At 52.7% G+C, this 15,030-nt stretch overlaps 1 protein-coding gene across 2 annotated transcripts; it reads left to right on the top strand.

The window, feature by feature from the left end:
• Positions 1-848: 848 nt before the first annotated feature.
• On the top strand, positions 849-14,050 carry CMPK2 (cytidine/uridine monophosphate kinase 2). Of its 2 annotated transcripts, none has more exons than XM_049095743.1 (5): positions 849-1,472; positions 2,677-2,791; positions 3,904-4,105; positions 7,139-7,198; positions 10,548-10,685. In XM_049095743.1, exons 1-4 carry the CDS (start codon positions 882-884, stop codon positions 7,173-7,175), a joined length of 945 nt encoding a protein of 314 aa, XP_048951700.1. In that variant the 5' UTR covers positions 849-881; the 3' UTR covers positions 7,176-7,198; positions 10,548-10,685. The 2 variants fall into 2 exon arrangements, with proteins under 2 accessions (XP_048951700.1, XP_025310534.1); XM_025454749.3 differs by lacking the exon at positions 7,139-7,198 and adding an exon at positions 12,361-14,050 and having other exon boundaries at positions 867-1,472; positions 10,548-10,781.
• The last annotated feature ends 980 nt before the right edge of the window (positions 14,051-15,030 follow it).

The raw sequence follows: 15,030 nt of genomic DNA, 5'->3' as shown, positions 1-15,030 counted from the left end.
GACTTCAGTTTGGCTCCCCTGCAGATCGGGCCTGGTTTGCCTGGTTTGCGAGTCAGCAAACGGGAGGGGAGTAGTTGGAAGAAGAGGGAGTGGCGCTCCCTGTTCAGGCAGTCCAGGCAGCCACTGGGGCTTGGGTCCCACTGAGGCCGAGAGAGACAGCAGGTCAGGCGGAGGAGGCCTGAGGTCCTGGAGGGGGCCTCTGGACGCCAGTCAGGCCCGGGTCAGGCCTCCGCACTGCACTGAAGAGCTGGGGTTGGGCAGAGAGACAAGAGGCGGGCAGAGCTGGGGCGCGCGCTGTTTCTGAGAGAGAGAGAGAGAGAGAGAGAGAGAGAGAGAGAGATGCACGTGCACACACGCGTGCACACCCGGGCCGTACCCAACAGGGCCATCTGCCCCCTCCCCGCACCCAGCGCTGGGCCCAGAGCACCGGGGGTGGGGGGGTGCCAGAGGAGGGCTTGCTTTGTGCAAGGCCTGGGGCCATCCATCTGCCCCCTCCCCGCACCCAGCGCAGGGCCCAGAGCACCCCGGGGTGGGTGGGGAGGAAGCCAGAGGGGGGCTCGGTCCGTGCAGGGCCTGGGGCCATCCATCTGCTCCAGCGCGGGGCCCAAGCACCCCGGGGGGGTGGGGGTGCAGCGGGGACCGCGCGCGCCTCCTGCGGCCGCCCCCCCCCCCCCCGTCCCCCCGTCGCTGGGTGCGCGGCCCCCGAAGCACACAGAGGCCGCGGAAGCGCCCGGGTCCGCCCGCCCCGCCCCGCCCCGCCCGCGGGTCGCTTAGCTTTCGTTTCCCGGGCGGGGGCGGCGGCGGGCCAGGGCGCATAAGGCCTCGGCGCTCCGCCCGCTCCGCCCGCCCGCCCGTCCCGCTGCGGCGCCTCGGCTCGGGCCATGGAGCCGCCGCGCCGCTTGGCGCTGGAGCTGCCGGGCTGCGCGCTGGCCCACTTCGCGGTGGGCGGCCCGGACCCGGGCTTGCGCCCCGAGCCCCGCGCGGCCGCGCTCCTGGGCCCCGGCGGCCGCGGCTACCTGCTGTGCGCGGGGCTGGCGCCGGGCGGGGGCTGCGCGGCCCGGGTGCGCGCGGCGCGGCTGCTCCAGCGGCTGCTGCTCGGGCTGCGCCGGGGCCCCCTGCGGGGCTGCCAGCTGCGCCCGCTGCTGTGCTACGGCCCCGGCGGCGGCGCGGACGGCGTGCAGCGCGGCTTCCTGCTGCTCGACCCCGGCCACGGCCCCGACACGCGGCGCGCGCTCTGCGCCCTGCTGGGCGAGGCCCCGGGGGGCCCGCGGCTCGGCGAGTTCGTGGGCGACGCGCGCCGGCAGGTGTGGCAGCGCCTGTGGGAGCCGCGCGGCGGCGAGGGCTGGCGGCAGGTGGGCCCCTGCGAGCGCGTCGTGTCGGTGCCCGAGCCCGCCCTGCACCCGGTGCTGCCCGACCTGCCCAGCTCCGCCGTCTTCCCGCACCGCCGGGCCGCCCGCGCCGTCTTGGAGGCGGTAAGAGCCTGCGCCGTGTCTGCGCCCGGGGGTGGGCGCCCCGCAGGCCCGGGGGGGACGCCGTGGCCCGGGGACCTGATGACCCCGCAGCGCCCGACTCCGCTCCCCTGCACCCCTGCACCCCTGCCCGCCGGGAGCCCTTCCTCCGAGGAGGAGGCGGGAGCTCAGGTGCCCGCGTCGGGCTCGCGGCGGCCGCTCCGAAGGCACCTGGCGAGGGGCGGGGGGGGGGGGTACCTGGGAGGAGCGTGTGCCTGGGAAGCAGCCACACTGCTCTGGGATGCCCGGGCGTGGTTCGGGGGAGAAAAGGGCATGAATTGGGGGTTTAAGAAACTCGTCCCCCACCGGGGGCTGCGCGCATCCAACCCACGGTTTTCCCTTCCGTCTGTGACACCTGCCCCTGCCGCGTGTAGGACAGGCCGACAATGGCACAGGGCAGGTGCCCAGGGGAGGAGAGCGAAGATGCTCTCCCAGCGCAGCCCGGGGTGGGCGGGGACGCCCAGGTCGGCCTCCCGAGGCCGCGCGGTGCAACCTACTGTATTTCGCAGGCTTTGGGGAGGGCGGGACCGACCGCCTGGGTTTAAATCCCAACGCCAGGTGTCACTTTCAGGTTCTCAGATCCCGCCTTGCCTCAGTTTCCCTGGTCCGCGGATGGGGGTTAATGCTGAGCGAGTTGCCATGGGGCTGGCCATGCTGGCCCTCGGATGCATGCACGCATGGAGTCACGCGTGGGCCTCGCTGCAGCAGAGAGGCAGGGGTGGGCGGCGGCGGAGGGACCGCGGAGGTGAGAGCGCTGGAGGCCGCGCACACCTGGGCCGCCGCGCGCCGCTCTCCTCTGCGCCCCCTAGCGGTTAGGAGGGGACGGTGCCGCCTGCTCCGGGGACCTGGACCTGGGTCTTGCCTGCCCTTCCTGCCCTGGGGCGGCGGGTCGGGGAGGGCTGCCCCGCTGAGTGATCTCAGCAGCTACCGCCTCTGGGAGCCACAGCTCTTCAGTAAACAAAACAAAACAAACAAACAAACAAAAAAAAAAACCAACAACAACAAAAAAAGAAGGAATTCAGTTCTCCCCAGGTTCAAAGTGCTATGAGTTCCACATGGCATCAAACACACCTCGAGCCTTCTGAGCGTCGCGCAATCTTGTCCTTTGCAGTTAGACGTTGCAAAAGCCCCGTTGCTTCACTGCTGATGCCCACACATTGTTTTGCAGTGTGTCCCCTTCATTCCTGAAGCTCAAGCAGTGCTCGACCTGGTTGACCAGTGCCCGGAGCAGGTCCAGAAGGGGAAGTTCCCGGTCATTGTCATCGAAGGACTGGATGCCACTGGTAATATTACCTTTTAGTTACAGGCAATGCAGTTGGTTGATCCCTCGTGGGGGAGTGTACAGGGGGAGTGTACAGAGTGGTCTTAAGAAGCAAAACTTGACACAGAGTTCAATCCACGAGCGTCGTGTAGGCCTCGGGCGTGCGCCAGGCACGCAGCTAGGCAGGCCTGGCATGTAAAGATGAGTAGGACCTGGGGGGGGTGTGTGCAGGGAGAGGTGGAGAGGCTGTGCCTCAGGTGCTCTGGCAACCACCAGAAGGCACTTAATGCTCGGTGTGGGCCGCAGATGGCTCTGGAGGGATGACACCTGGACTGTGTTTTCAGTACAGATCAGAGGTGGTCAGATGAGGAAGGCAGAAGGAACAGTGTGGGCCAAAGTGCAGGGACTTGAGCCAGCCTGGGGCATTTGGGAACCACAGGCCGTGCAGAGGACCCTTTTGCAGCAAAATTAGGAAGAACTAGGAAGTGGATGGAAAAAGCCTTGGAGCTGCCACACAGATGTCAAAACACAACGGACCACTCACACGTAGCCCAAAACACAAAAGCAAGAGAAGCGAGGCTCCCAGGGCAGCAGGATACCGACGAGGACAAGGTGGAGCCTGCGGCTGACGTCACGGGTGGCTCAGCGCGAGTTGTGGCTCCCTCCACAGCAGGTGCACGGTGTTTTGAAGAACCAGGTGGAGGTTATCCCAGGGCCTGGAGGTCTATACCAGAGTTTAGCATTAATTTTTTTTATTTTTATTTTTTTTTAATTTTTAAAAGTATTTATTCATGAGAGACACACAGAGAGAGGCAGAGACACAGGCAGAGGGAGAAGCAGGCTGAAGGCAGTGATCTGAGCCACCCGGGCTGCCCTTAGCATTAATTTGTAGACAGGGGTGCCATTTCAGTTTTCCTCCAAGTGTTGTGATACCACAGAGAGGAAACCCAGGTTCCCAAAGGCCTGCATCTACTCTTATTTTTTTTTTTAATCAAGAATCACAGGAGGTAATGGACTGCTTTGATTTAGATAGAGGTGGATAGAGTATCTTCAGTCTCTCTGAGCTAATATGAGCCTTTGGGAGTGGTATGGTGGCTGTGATGACGAAGCGCTATGTTTGTGTCTGTCCTGCAGGTAAAACCACTGTGACCCAGTCCGTCTCAGACTCCCTCAAGGCTGCCCTCTTAAAGTCGCCGCCCGCTTGCATTAGCCAGTGGAGGAAGATCTTTGACGATGAACCAACTATTATTAGAAGAGCTTTTTACTCTTTGGGCAATTATATCGTAGCTTCTGAAATAGCTAAAGAATCTACCAAATCTCCTGTGATTGTAGACAGGTAGGTATAAAGATGCTGTGAACTTGGCATTTTCTTCCTAACATGTAAGTGTATGTGTACCTATATATGCACATATACCCCTGTATCTAATCTACTGAGTCAAACTGTATTATGATAGGAATAGGAATAACGTCTATGTTTGATTAATCATCTACACCACAGGCTTGCATTTTGCTAAGAGCATACCTTTATTATACCATATCTGGAGTGATTACGTGGTGAGGTGGGTACTAAATGTTATCCCTGATTTACTGATGAGAAGCATTAGGTCTTGCAGGGGTTAAGAAACTTGACTGAGCTGGAAATAGAATATTGAGGGTATTGACAGAAGTAGAAGCTTCTGCTTTAGAAATCAATGCTTTCAGGTCCATTTGTTCATCAGCTTATTTATAAAACATTTATTGGGCATCTACTGTGTGCCAAAGACTCTCAATTTAGGGGATTCAGTGGTAAATGAGCTAAACGATGATGCTCTGCTTTCATTGAGCAAAGATACTATTGCAGGAGCATTATCAAGACCTATGATAATATCAGAGAACGATAAATACTCTGAAGAGGATAAGTCAAGGTGGATACGGCTGGGGAAGGTCTCTATATGGAAGTAACGTTGATCTGAGCTCCGAATGCCCCCAGAGATGGAAATGAAAGCTGTGGAATAACAGCATTAGGGAGAGATGGGTCAGTGAGGGGAAAGCCTACAGGCAGAGAGAAGGTAGTGTATTCAAGGACGAGGAAGAGGCCAGTGTGATGAGCACATGGTGGGTGAGGGGGTGCTTTCTGGAAGAATGAACGGAGAGAGGCAGGGGATAGAACAGTGGGGCCCATAGGCCAGGATAGGGTGGATTTTAATCTAAGTGCAGGGGGAGTCATTGGAAAGTTTCAGATAATGGAGTGACGCAAACTGATTTACATTTTTTAAAAGATTCCATTTATTCGTGAGAGACCCAGAGAGAGAGGCAGAGACACAGGCAGAGGGAGAAGCAGGCTCCATGCAGGGAGCCTGATGTGGGACTCGATCCCAGGACCCCGGAGTCACGACCTGAGCCAGAGGCAGACGCTCAACAGCTGAGCCACCCAGGGGCCCCCTGATTTAGATTTTTAAAATTCCGTACCTAAGAAGTAGAATAAGACACCACAAGAATGGTTGAAGTGTACGGCAAGCAAGTCAGCCTCGGTTAAAGCCACCCAACTCGATGATATGGAAATCACCGTCACGATGAGATCCCATTTTGCTCTCATCAGGCTGGTGGGAACCAAACGGGAAGGAAGGTCCTTAGACCCGGAGCTGAAGATGTGGGGATGGAGAAAAGCCCTACAAGGTGCCGGTGGGGGGTGGGCCCTGGCACAAGGGCTGGAGAGTGATTTGTGAAAGTGCAGCAAAATGCACACTGTTTCTCCCTCCTGAGGAAACACAAGAGTTTCTTTCAACTGCGTTCATAATATTGAACAATTTGAAAAACCGAAGGCCCGTCAGTAGAAGAAAGGGCGCATAAATACTAGCATATTTGTGAAGTGGAGCGCCGTTCAGCAGCATGGAGCGGTACAGTGCATCGGTGTGCATGGATTACAAAGCCCTAAGTTTGACTGAAAAAAAAATCCAGTTGCAGACAGATGTCCAGTAGAAGACCTGCAAAATAATACAACCTGGAGAGTATGGAGGGGTGAAAGGATATGGAACGAATCTAACAGAGGGCTGAGGAGAGCGAAACGCAACTGATAACAAAGTACAAAAGGTCATCGATTGCAATTCAATTATTGCTTAACTCAGGGAATGTGTATTGTTCTGTCTGCAATTTTACTTATTCTGGAAAGATAAGCAGTTGTATGGAAGTATGACAAGTATTCAGGAAAAAGCACGAATCCTAAATGTAAACCTCAAGGAATTTTGAGCAGTGAACCCACCCAAGGAGAGCCTTCACCCACATTGGAGCGTCGCCACACCTCACAAAGCCACCTCATTCTCCTTCCGCACCACGGCCTGTTCTTCCCTGCTCTCCCCACCCCGTGGTAGCCACGGCCCTCCCCTCCGTCACTGGGGATTTGCTGGGTCTGTGCTGCGCCTGTCTGTGCGCGCAGCTCTGCGCTGGTGCTGTTTGCAGCTGACTTCATGCTGCGTGACACTCGCCCTGCCTCTATGAACATATATATATATTTTTTTATTTTTTATTTATTTTTTAATATTTTCATATATTATATATATATTTAATGTATATATTTTTAATAGAGAGAGAGTGTGGGCTGAGGGTGGCGGGGAGGGAGAAACTCTCAAGCAGACTCCATGCGGAGCGCAGAGCCGACTCCGGGCTGGATCTTGCGACCCTGAGGTCATGACCTGAGCTGAAATCAAGAGTCAGACGCTTAACCGACTGAGCCACCCACGTGCCCCATGAATGTTTTTTATGTAACTTTGTTGCAGGCATATGTGCAGTTCTGGTGCACAGGTTCCCAGGAGTGAACTGTAGGGATGTGGGCTTCTCGTGTGTTCGGCTTTAGCAGGTCTGGTGAAAAGTTTTCTGAAGTGGTTGTCACCGCTCCTGCTGTCTTCCCCCCTCAGTAGTGTTTGAGGGTTTTCTTTGACTCCTATCCTAGCATCGCCAGCCTTTATTCCAGGTTTCCACTTGTGCCTGGGGGGTAAGTTGATCAGTTGCCAGCTAGTGGGCGGTATCCGGAAACTTCTACCCCTTTCTTGAAATACCTTTCTCTGTATCTCTGAAGTGGTCCAGGAGAAGGCGGTTCTGAGCATGTGTAGGGTATTAAGCGGGAGGAGGCGAAGGTACCAGGCAAGATGAAAACAGTGAGAATAAGCTAGAGGGCCGGCGCTGTCCTCCACGCCACGATGCCAGGAGGCAGGGTAAACTCTGGGGGTGGCAAGAGTGTTCTTTTAAGGTTGCAAGTTATAGACGATCCTAGAGAAGGTAAGAGATTGCATCCCTTTGTGGGATTCTTTGCCCATGGGGCGTTTTTGCCCTATTATTATTAACGTGTCCAGATCTACTGTATTTGAGGTCTTTTTTTTTTTTTTTTTTCATACAGCATCCTCTTTCGAGGAGAAAGACCAAACTTGTCCTGATACAGGGTGGCTTCCGGAGGCAGGTGATTTCTTCAGACATCCCCCCCGAGTCCTGAAGCTGCTTTGGCTTCTGCGTGTAGACAGATACCTCTCCTCTCTGCTCCCAGCGTCCCAGGCTGCTAAATGGAGATATTCCTTACCCCTCCCCGGCCTGCGTCTAGAACTGGTGATGAATCGCCAATGGGTTGATAGAGGTGGAAATGCTTTGAGCAAGCAAATTGCTATTAAGATATAAAGCATTCTTATAGAAGCCGTGTACGTGTCGGCAAATTGCATTTGATTTGAACCGATGGGGCTTCCCTGGGATGGCGGGAATGGAAAATCCTACAGAGCGGAGAGTCTGCAGTTGATGGCCAGAGGGTGTGTGATTATTTGAAGCGAGCCGCCGCGTCGTCCGTGAGAGAGCTCCAGCTACAGAAAACAGGGCTCTCGTTCTTCCCTTGCTTTTCCTTCAGGTCTGCGAGTGGTCGTGGTCGGCAATTTGGTGCCTTAAAGAGATACTGTATCACCACATCAAGTGAGAAGAAAAGAGCAGTTATTTGTTGTCTGGGTGGGTTTTGTTCATGTGTAAAGGCTTTAATGAAATCCGTTTTAGACTGCACCATCACCTAGCTGAACAAACGAGGGAGACAGAGTAGTTTTTGATGGTGCCTATGGTTAAGGCTGGCAACTTAATCACCCTCATTACCTTTAAAAATCTATTCTTGCTGACGGTTTCTCTGCAAAAAGAAGCCTTTTAAAATGAAGATGATATCAGCCTCTGTATTCATAGCTGAGTATTTAATTCAGTGAGCCTGGGACATGTGCAAAATGCAGAGCAAATTGTGGTGAAAATTGGCAACCAAGAAGAAGATCCCCTGGACCCTGGATGGATTGTATTCAGCTTGGGAGACAAGATGCACTCACAGAGGAGGTGAAGGCACGTGTTCGTAGGTGGGGAATCAGGGCCCTGGTAGAGAGGAGCGCTCCCAGGCGGGGCTCTGGGAGCTGGCCGCTGCGGAGCCTGGGGGTTTGCAGAGCACGCTTCTGGAGGCGGACGGGGGGGCTTTGAAGGGCAGATGCTAGCAGACTTGATCCCCTCCCAAATTAATTTTTTTGGTCCTTTTTGATATTGTCTGCATCGTTGTCAGTTGAAAATGCAACTTTAGTGTCCAGTGAGCATAGGTATTATCTTATAATGACGGCATGACACAATTTTTAAAGCACTTGTCTATTTTTGCAGCCACTATGGGAGGAAAACAAAGATTGGATCCTTCTCATTTTCGGGAGGAGGAAATTGAGGCTCTAGCGGCTTAAATGAGTTACTTGGGTCCGCAGAGCAAGTAGGCGGCGGGGGATAAAGCAGTGTGCAGCTCAGACGACACTGTGAATTTATTCGGTAGATTCCAAAATGTCCTTTTCAGCGTGAGAAGTAGTTCAAATGTAAAATGATTGAGAATTTAGGATTTTATTTGTTTTTCATCTTTAGTTTTTTTTAAGATTTTATTTATTTATTCATGAGAGACCGAGAGAGAGAGAGAGAGAGAGAGAGAGAGAGAGAGAGAGAGAGGCAGAGATTCAGGCAGAGGGAGAAGCAGGCTCCCTGCAGCGAGCCCGACGTGGGACTCGATCCTGGGACCCCAGGATCAGGCCCTGAACCAGAGGCAGGTGCTCAACCACTGAGCCACCCAGCATCCCCCCGAGAGTCAGAGCTTAACTCACAGAGCCACCCAGGTGCCCCCAGAATTTAGGATTTTAAAACCCTGAGGGCAGTGCATTAAACATACTCACAAGGAGGAGGCCATAGGTACGTCTCCACATTGGGATGTTCATAACCATTTCACAAATATCACTTGTAGGCGATAGTCCTTTGATACGTATTTGAAGTTTTGCATTTAGTCCCTAAAGATTGGAATAGGATGCGAACAGGACGAGATTACAATAAGCCATGCCAATGAATACACTGGCATCTGCACACCCAGAGGACGTGTACTGTGTGTGTACTGACTGCGTGCCAGATGCTGGTTTTAGCTTTTCAGCTTTTGAAATGCAGGTGTGACTAAGAAAGGAAACTTCTAAGGGGAGTAAAGAGAGGTCTTACCTCCAGACCAGTGTCTTTTCCTTACCACGAGAAGCACTTCAGTAGAGTCGAGTGTGAAGGGCGTTGACAGCCCAGAGGAGGGAACAGTGAGCTCTGCTTGGGGGCTTTCTGAGCAGGGCTCTGCAGGCTGAGTAGGAGTTCTGCTCACCGAGCAGCCCACTCCGGCTTGAGGAGAGGGTGTGAGGAGAGGCTGGCCTGACGCAGCATGCCGGGGCACGCACCGTGCGTGCTGTGCTGGGTCTTCGTTAGGCTGGACGTTTCCAGCGCGCAGTGGAAAGCCGTGGGGCATTTTGAAATAGGTTTTCTGGGATCCCTGGGTGGCGCAGCGGTTTGGCGCCTGCCTTTGGCCCAGGGCGCGATCCTGGAGACCCGGGATCGAATCCCACGTCGGGCTCCCGGTGCATGGAGCCTGCTTCTCCCTCTGCCTGTGTCTCTGCCTCTCTCTCTTTCTCTCTCTGTGACTATCATAAATAAATAAAAATTAAAAAAAAATAGGTTTTCTTTTCTGGTTGTGATTTTCCGTTCTTCCCCCTCAGACATTTAAAACAAGCCAGTCAAGAGGGCCCTGCTCTGCTCAGGGAGGATTTCATGGAGAAGTGGAGGTCGTATTTGGGTGCATCTCTCCCCCTACAGATGCCAGGCACAGTGAGGTGGCCGGGCACTGGGTAGGACAGGGTCCCCAGAACGTGGATTTCATCCACAAGTTGCACTTTAAAACAACCTGGAAGTGAATGGGCCTGCAAAGTTTTATTTGCCAAGAGACAAGATTAAATGCATGTGGACTACCAGGTGCACCTCTCATCCCGGTCGCCCTCCCTTTCACAGAAGGCAGCATAGGCCAGGCCAGAGAGACCCAACAGTGTCACCTGGCGACAAATGCGGTTTCAGCTGAGTAACCGTGATGACCCCACTCCATTCCTCGTGTTGTTGTTGACTTTGGCTTATTTTTTATATTTTATAAATACTTTGAAAATAAGATTTAAGGGCTTCTGGGGGGCTCAGTGGGTTGTCTGCCTTCGGCTCAGGTCATGATCCTGGGGTCCTGGGATGGAGTCCTGCATCGGGCCTCTGCTCATTGGGGAGTCTGCTTCCCCCTCGGCTTGCTCCTTCCCCTGCTCTCTCTCAAATTAAAAAAAAAAAAAAAAGATTTAGTTTTATTTATTTAACATATGCAATGCTAAGAAACTTGAGCAGAGCCATCCCTGGGTTCAACTTTCTGTCCAGCTGATTTTCGGGCACGCCCTATCTTTGGCCTCTGGGCATGGAGAACTCACTCCTCTTGTCCTTCTCAGGTACTGGCACAGCACAGCCACCTACGCCATAGCCACCGAGGTGACGGGGGGGCTCCAGCACCTGCCCCCGGCCCATCATTCTATATACCAGTGGCCCAGGGACCTGCTCAAACCCGACCTGGTTCTGCTGCTCACAGTGAGTCCCGAGGAGAGGATGCGTAGGATTCAGGGCCGGGGCATGGAGAGGACCAGAGAAGAAACTGAACTGGAGGCCAACAGCATCTTCCGTCAGAAGTAGGTGTCCCCATGCGAACGCCAGGGGTTCCGGGTCATGGTGGGGAGCTGGGATCAGCACTGGCTTTAGGGATGTGGAGAAGATGACATTGTTCTCAAACCCAAGGGACACTATCCTCCACGTTAGGCTCGTTGTGATAATAGTGTTACCATGGGCTGTGGGACCGGGCGTCAGATCTTCCTTCTAGTCCAGCTGTGCTGGGAACAGTGTGAACCCGGGTACATACAGGACGCGTGTCTGGCTCTCGGGTCCTGGGTCATCGTGCGGTGGCTCTGGGTGCTGATGGTCTCCACGTGACTTCTCCTTACAGATGCTTCCTCTGTGTCAGGCATTTGGGTCCTGATGCTCTTGGATCCTTGCGGGGGCCACATCAGCCACATTGTCCCGTTGACAAAACAGAGGCTCCAAGGGTTAAGTTTAGATTTGTCTAGATGATTAGCACAGCTACCACCTAGTAAAACTGGGGCGACAATCCCGATCGTTCCGATTTGGAAGGTGGTGCTTCTGTTTTGGTTAGAAATCTAGGAAACCCCAGCAGGAGGGTGTGAACCGCCTCAGTGCTTTGTGACTGGGTGTGAATGGGATCTGTAGGGCTCGTTCAAAGAGCCAGAGCAGAGCAGTTTATATAAATAAACAATGATAACAGTGCTCTCCTAACACGGTCCTCCGATAAATAATTAAATAACAACTCAGCTGTGTGCAGAGAAACCATGTCAGACAATTTGCTTGGATTAATTCAATTAGACCTCGTGACGCACTCCCCAGGAAGGCATGACTGCAGACCTCGTTTTGCAGATGAGAAAACAGAGGCGGGGGCGGGGGTGGGGAGACGTTGGCTGAGCTCCCCCAGCTAGTGAGCGGTAAACAGCGTCCGTCCATCGGAGCCCCAGGCCGTCCCGCTTCCCTAGGGCCGTGGCACAGGCAGCAAGGCCCACCCGGAGGATGAGGTGGGAACCTGGTGACACTTTAGAAGACTCACCCGTGAAACCAGTGTCTACGCTGAGGACGTCCGGCTTGTCCGAACCCAGACCGTGGAGAAATTTCCCAGTTGTCCAATTAGTTAATTAAAAAAAAAAAATTTTTAAAGATTGTATTGTTATTTATTCATGAGAGACATGCAGAGAGAGAGGCAGAGACACAGGCGGAGGGAGAAGCAGGCTCCCTGTGGGGAGCCCCATGCGGGATTTGATCCCAGGACCCCGGGACCACGACCTGAGCCCAAGGCAGTCGCTCAACCTCTGAGCCCCCGAGGTGCCCCTAGTTAACTTCTATGAGCCTCTGCTGCTTTCTCTGCAAAATGGGGATGATGTCACTGCCTTTCCGGGGTTACCCTCAGTAGGAAACGGGAAGAACCGTGCAGCGTGCTGATGCTTGCTAGGTCCTACGTAACACTAATTGCTAGCTCTTCAGCCTTATTATGAATTTATGATTTCTTAAATAAAATGTATCGAATCTCTCCTGTGGATAAACAGGGGGGCCCCAGCCTGCAAGCTGCGTACATTACGGTAGGAAGACAGATCTGCACGGAGGTTCCGTGTTACAAACTGAGCCAACTCTTTTCATTTTGCCTGTCCTCAGGGTAGAAATGTCCTATCAGCGGATGGAGAACCCTGGTTGCCTCTTGGTGGATGCCAGCCCCTCCAGAGAGGAAGTCCTCCAGATGGTTTTAAGCATAATCCAAAATAATTGTAATTAATTGTAATTACTCCAAACGTAATTATACATTTTGCTGGATTTGATGTTGATGGATACATTCAGGCCCACGACTGGTTACACGGTCTTCCCAGATGGCTGTTGCATACACATGGTGTGCACTAGAAGATTGGAGACCGGGCATTTCGATTTTACTTGAATGACCGTCCTCCCTTCTGACCAAGGGACCCATCAAGGCTGAGACTGTCGCATTCCAGCCAGGGATCAGCGATTGCTTCCTTCCACTGTAATATTTTCCTGGGGATTCCTACGAAATCCCTCCAAGTTTTGTCTCATCCAGAAAGGATGTACCAGGACGTACACAGAAGTGACCAGGAAGATGTTCCAAGTCACCGGGAGCCCCGTCAGCCTCTCCCGTGCCTACACCTGGGTCCCTAATGAGATCTCCATGTGACACAGTTTCCTTCTTCCCAATATGATCACACTCCATCCCTGGGGACTCAGCCCTGATCCTAGAGCCACGTGCTCCGGAAGAAAAGGTCCGTGTGTCCTGGCTGCCTGGGGACACGCCCACAGAGCCATCTTCGGGTAGGCGGCACTTACGAAGAAGACATATGACTTGTGCCCTCCGACCCCTGAGACGGTCCTCTTGGTTAGCACTTCAGAGTCAAATGTAGAGACTGCCAGCCTGAGATGCTCTAACTACAAATATACTAACCTTTGAATTTTGTTCCGTTTGCTTATGTTTCTTTCCTTTCCTCTGAAAAACACGGCTTTGGATATGATGAGTGTTTTGGACTGAACTGGATGCATTAAACTAAGCCAATCGAGCAATATAGTTATATTGATATTTACACCATGTTTCTCCTCAGTGTGGGGGCTCTGCTTCACTAATTAAAATTGAAGCCAAGAAGCTAAATGCAGTGCTTGTTGTGTATTTTCATGACACAGATTTAATTTATCTTACTCAATAAGCATAGTGGATCCTGGAATGGGATTTCTTAGAAAATTATCTTGCACTTGAATGTCTCATGCTTGCACATGAAATCGGCGTTGAGATCTGTGTGCCTAGGGGGGAAAAAAGCTGAGGAAAGAGGAAATTTGATAACTATGCAGCCTTGGGTGAGTCACTTAACATCACCAGTCCATGTAACTTGATCTAAAAAGTGATGATGATTCTTTATCTGTCCTAAGGAGTTTGCTGAACCAGGTGATTATCTGCAATTCCTTCCAGGTCTCAGGTGAAGTTTGCAGGTTAGATGTCCAACGCCCCCCCCCCGCCAGCAGATAATTACATTCCAGGCCTTATCAGATTTATCCTATAGAATCTTAAATTATAGTAAAGTTTAGTATTAATAACTATATCAATACCGTTTTCCCAAAGAATGATAGGTAATTTTTACATGATATATTTATGTGTATAAATATGTAATTGGTTTCCGTCGCAAATATTTTTTAAAGCACTAGGTTTCTGAGAGATGTGATATCTAATTATGTTCTTGGTCTTCTGTGCTTGGAACAGTTTGAAAAGCCAACGTCGGCAGCCTAGAAGAACAAAGATCTTCTGCCTTCCTTCTGTACCTTGCAAATGAATAAAGTTGCTGTGATTTTGTGATGCATGGCGTTGTCACAAGTGCCTCTTGTTCTGGGGCGGGGGGGGCGGGGGCTGTTCCGGTTCGGTCAGTGAGGTGGGAAGGTGGGAGCTCGTGGGCTCACGGGAAGCTGTGGTCAAAGTGCTTTCAGGGGAAGGAGGGCATTTTTGTTTTATTTCAAACATTGTTCCAGGAAATGGAGCAGAAAAAAAAAAAAAAAAAAAAAACAGCTCTTTGTACACTCGAGGATTTGTACCCAGTGACGGGTACGTGATTTGTAAGCGTGAGCCTGGACAGCACCTCCTACCCAGGAGCTGATGACAAGGAAGCATTTGCTTGGCTCCGTGTCGTGGCAAGTTCATGCTCGCTTCTGTTCTTGTGACAGGCCTTCAGGTGTCCCAGATAGTTATTCTCCCTTTGTTCCACAGTGATAGACTTCTTGACATTTGGCTGCCAAGGATCGCCAGCACATTTCTGGGGTTTCCAACTGGCCCCGCGCAGGTTCCTCTGGTGGTCTGTGAGCAGAGGGGCGTGGGCACGGTCCCCTCCCCTTCTGACCCTTCACACTGCCTGGGGTTCGGGGTGACGGTGAGCCATCTCAGAACCAAGAGAAGAAGGGGCCGCATCAAGATGGAGAATCGAGGCTTTCTTATTTTTACTTATGCAAACGTCGATGTGGACTAGGTATGAATGTGTGTGTTTCCCTGAAGCTGTGTCTGCCTAGGGAGGGGCTGTGTGTGCAGCCTCCGACTCCTCAGCCACGTGCCCCTGCTTCTCGAGACTGGAAACTCCTTTTTTTTTTTGCTGACCCTTCTCTCTGTGAAATCTCTCTCTTCTTGGAGCAATTGTGTAGCATTTTTTTTTTATTAGAGATTTTATTTTTTTAAGGCAATCCCTACACACAACGTGAGGCTCGATCCCACAATCCCGAGATCGAGGGCGGCACGCTCTTCAGAGTAAGACAGCCAGGTGCCCCAATGGGTGTAGCATCCTAAAAGTGTTT

This window comes from Canis lupus, chromosome 17 (assembly GCF_003254725.2).
Source record: "Canis lupus dingo isolate Sandy chromosome 17, ASM325472v2, whole genome shotgun sequence".
Lineage (NCBI taxonomy): Eukaryota > Metazoa > Chordata > Mammalia > Carnivora > Canidae > Canis > Canis lupus.
The sequence above is the reverse complement of the archived record's forward strand: the minus strand, read 5'-3'. Positions and strand labels throughout refer to the sequence as shown.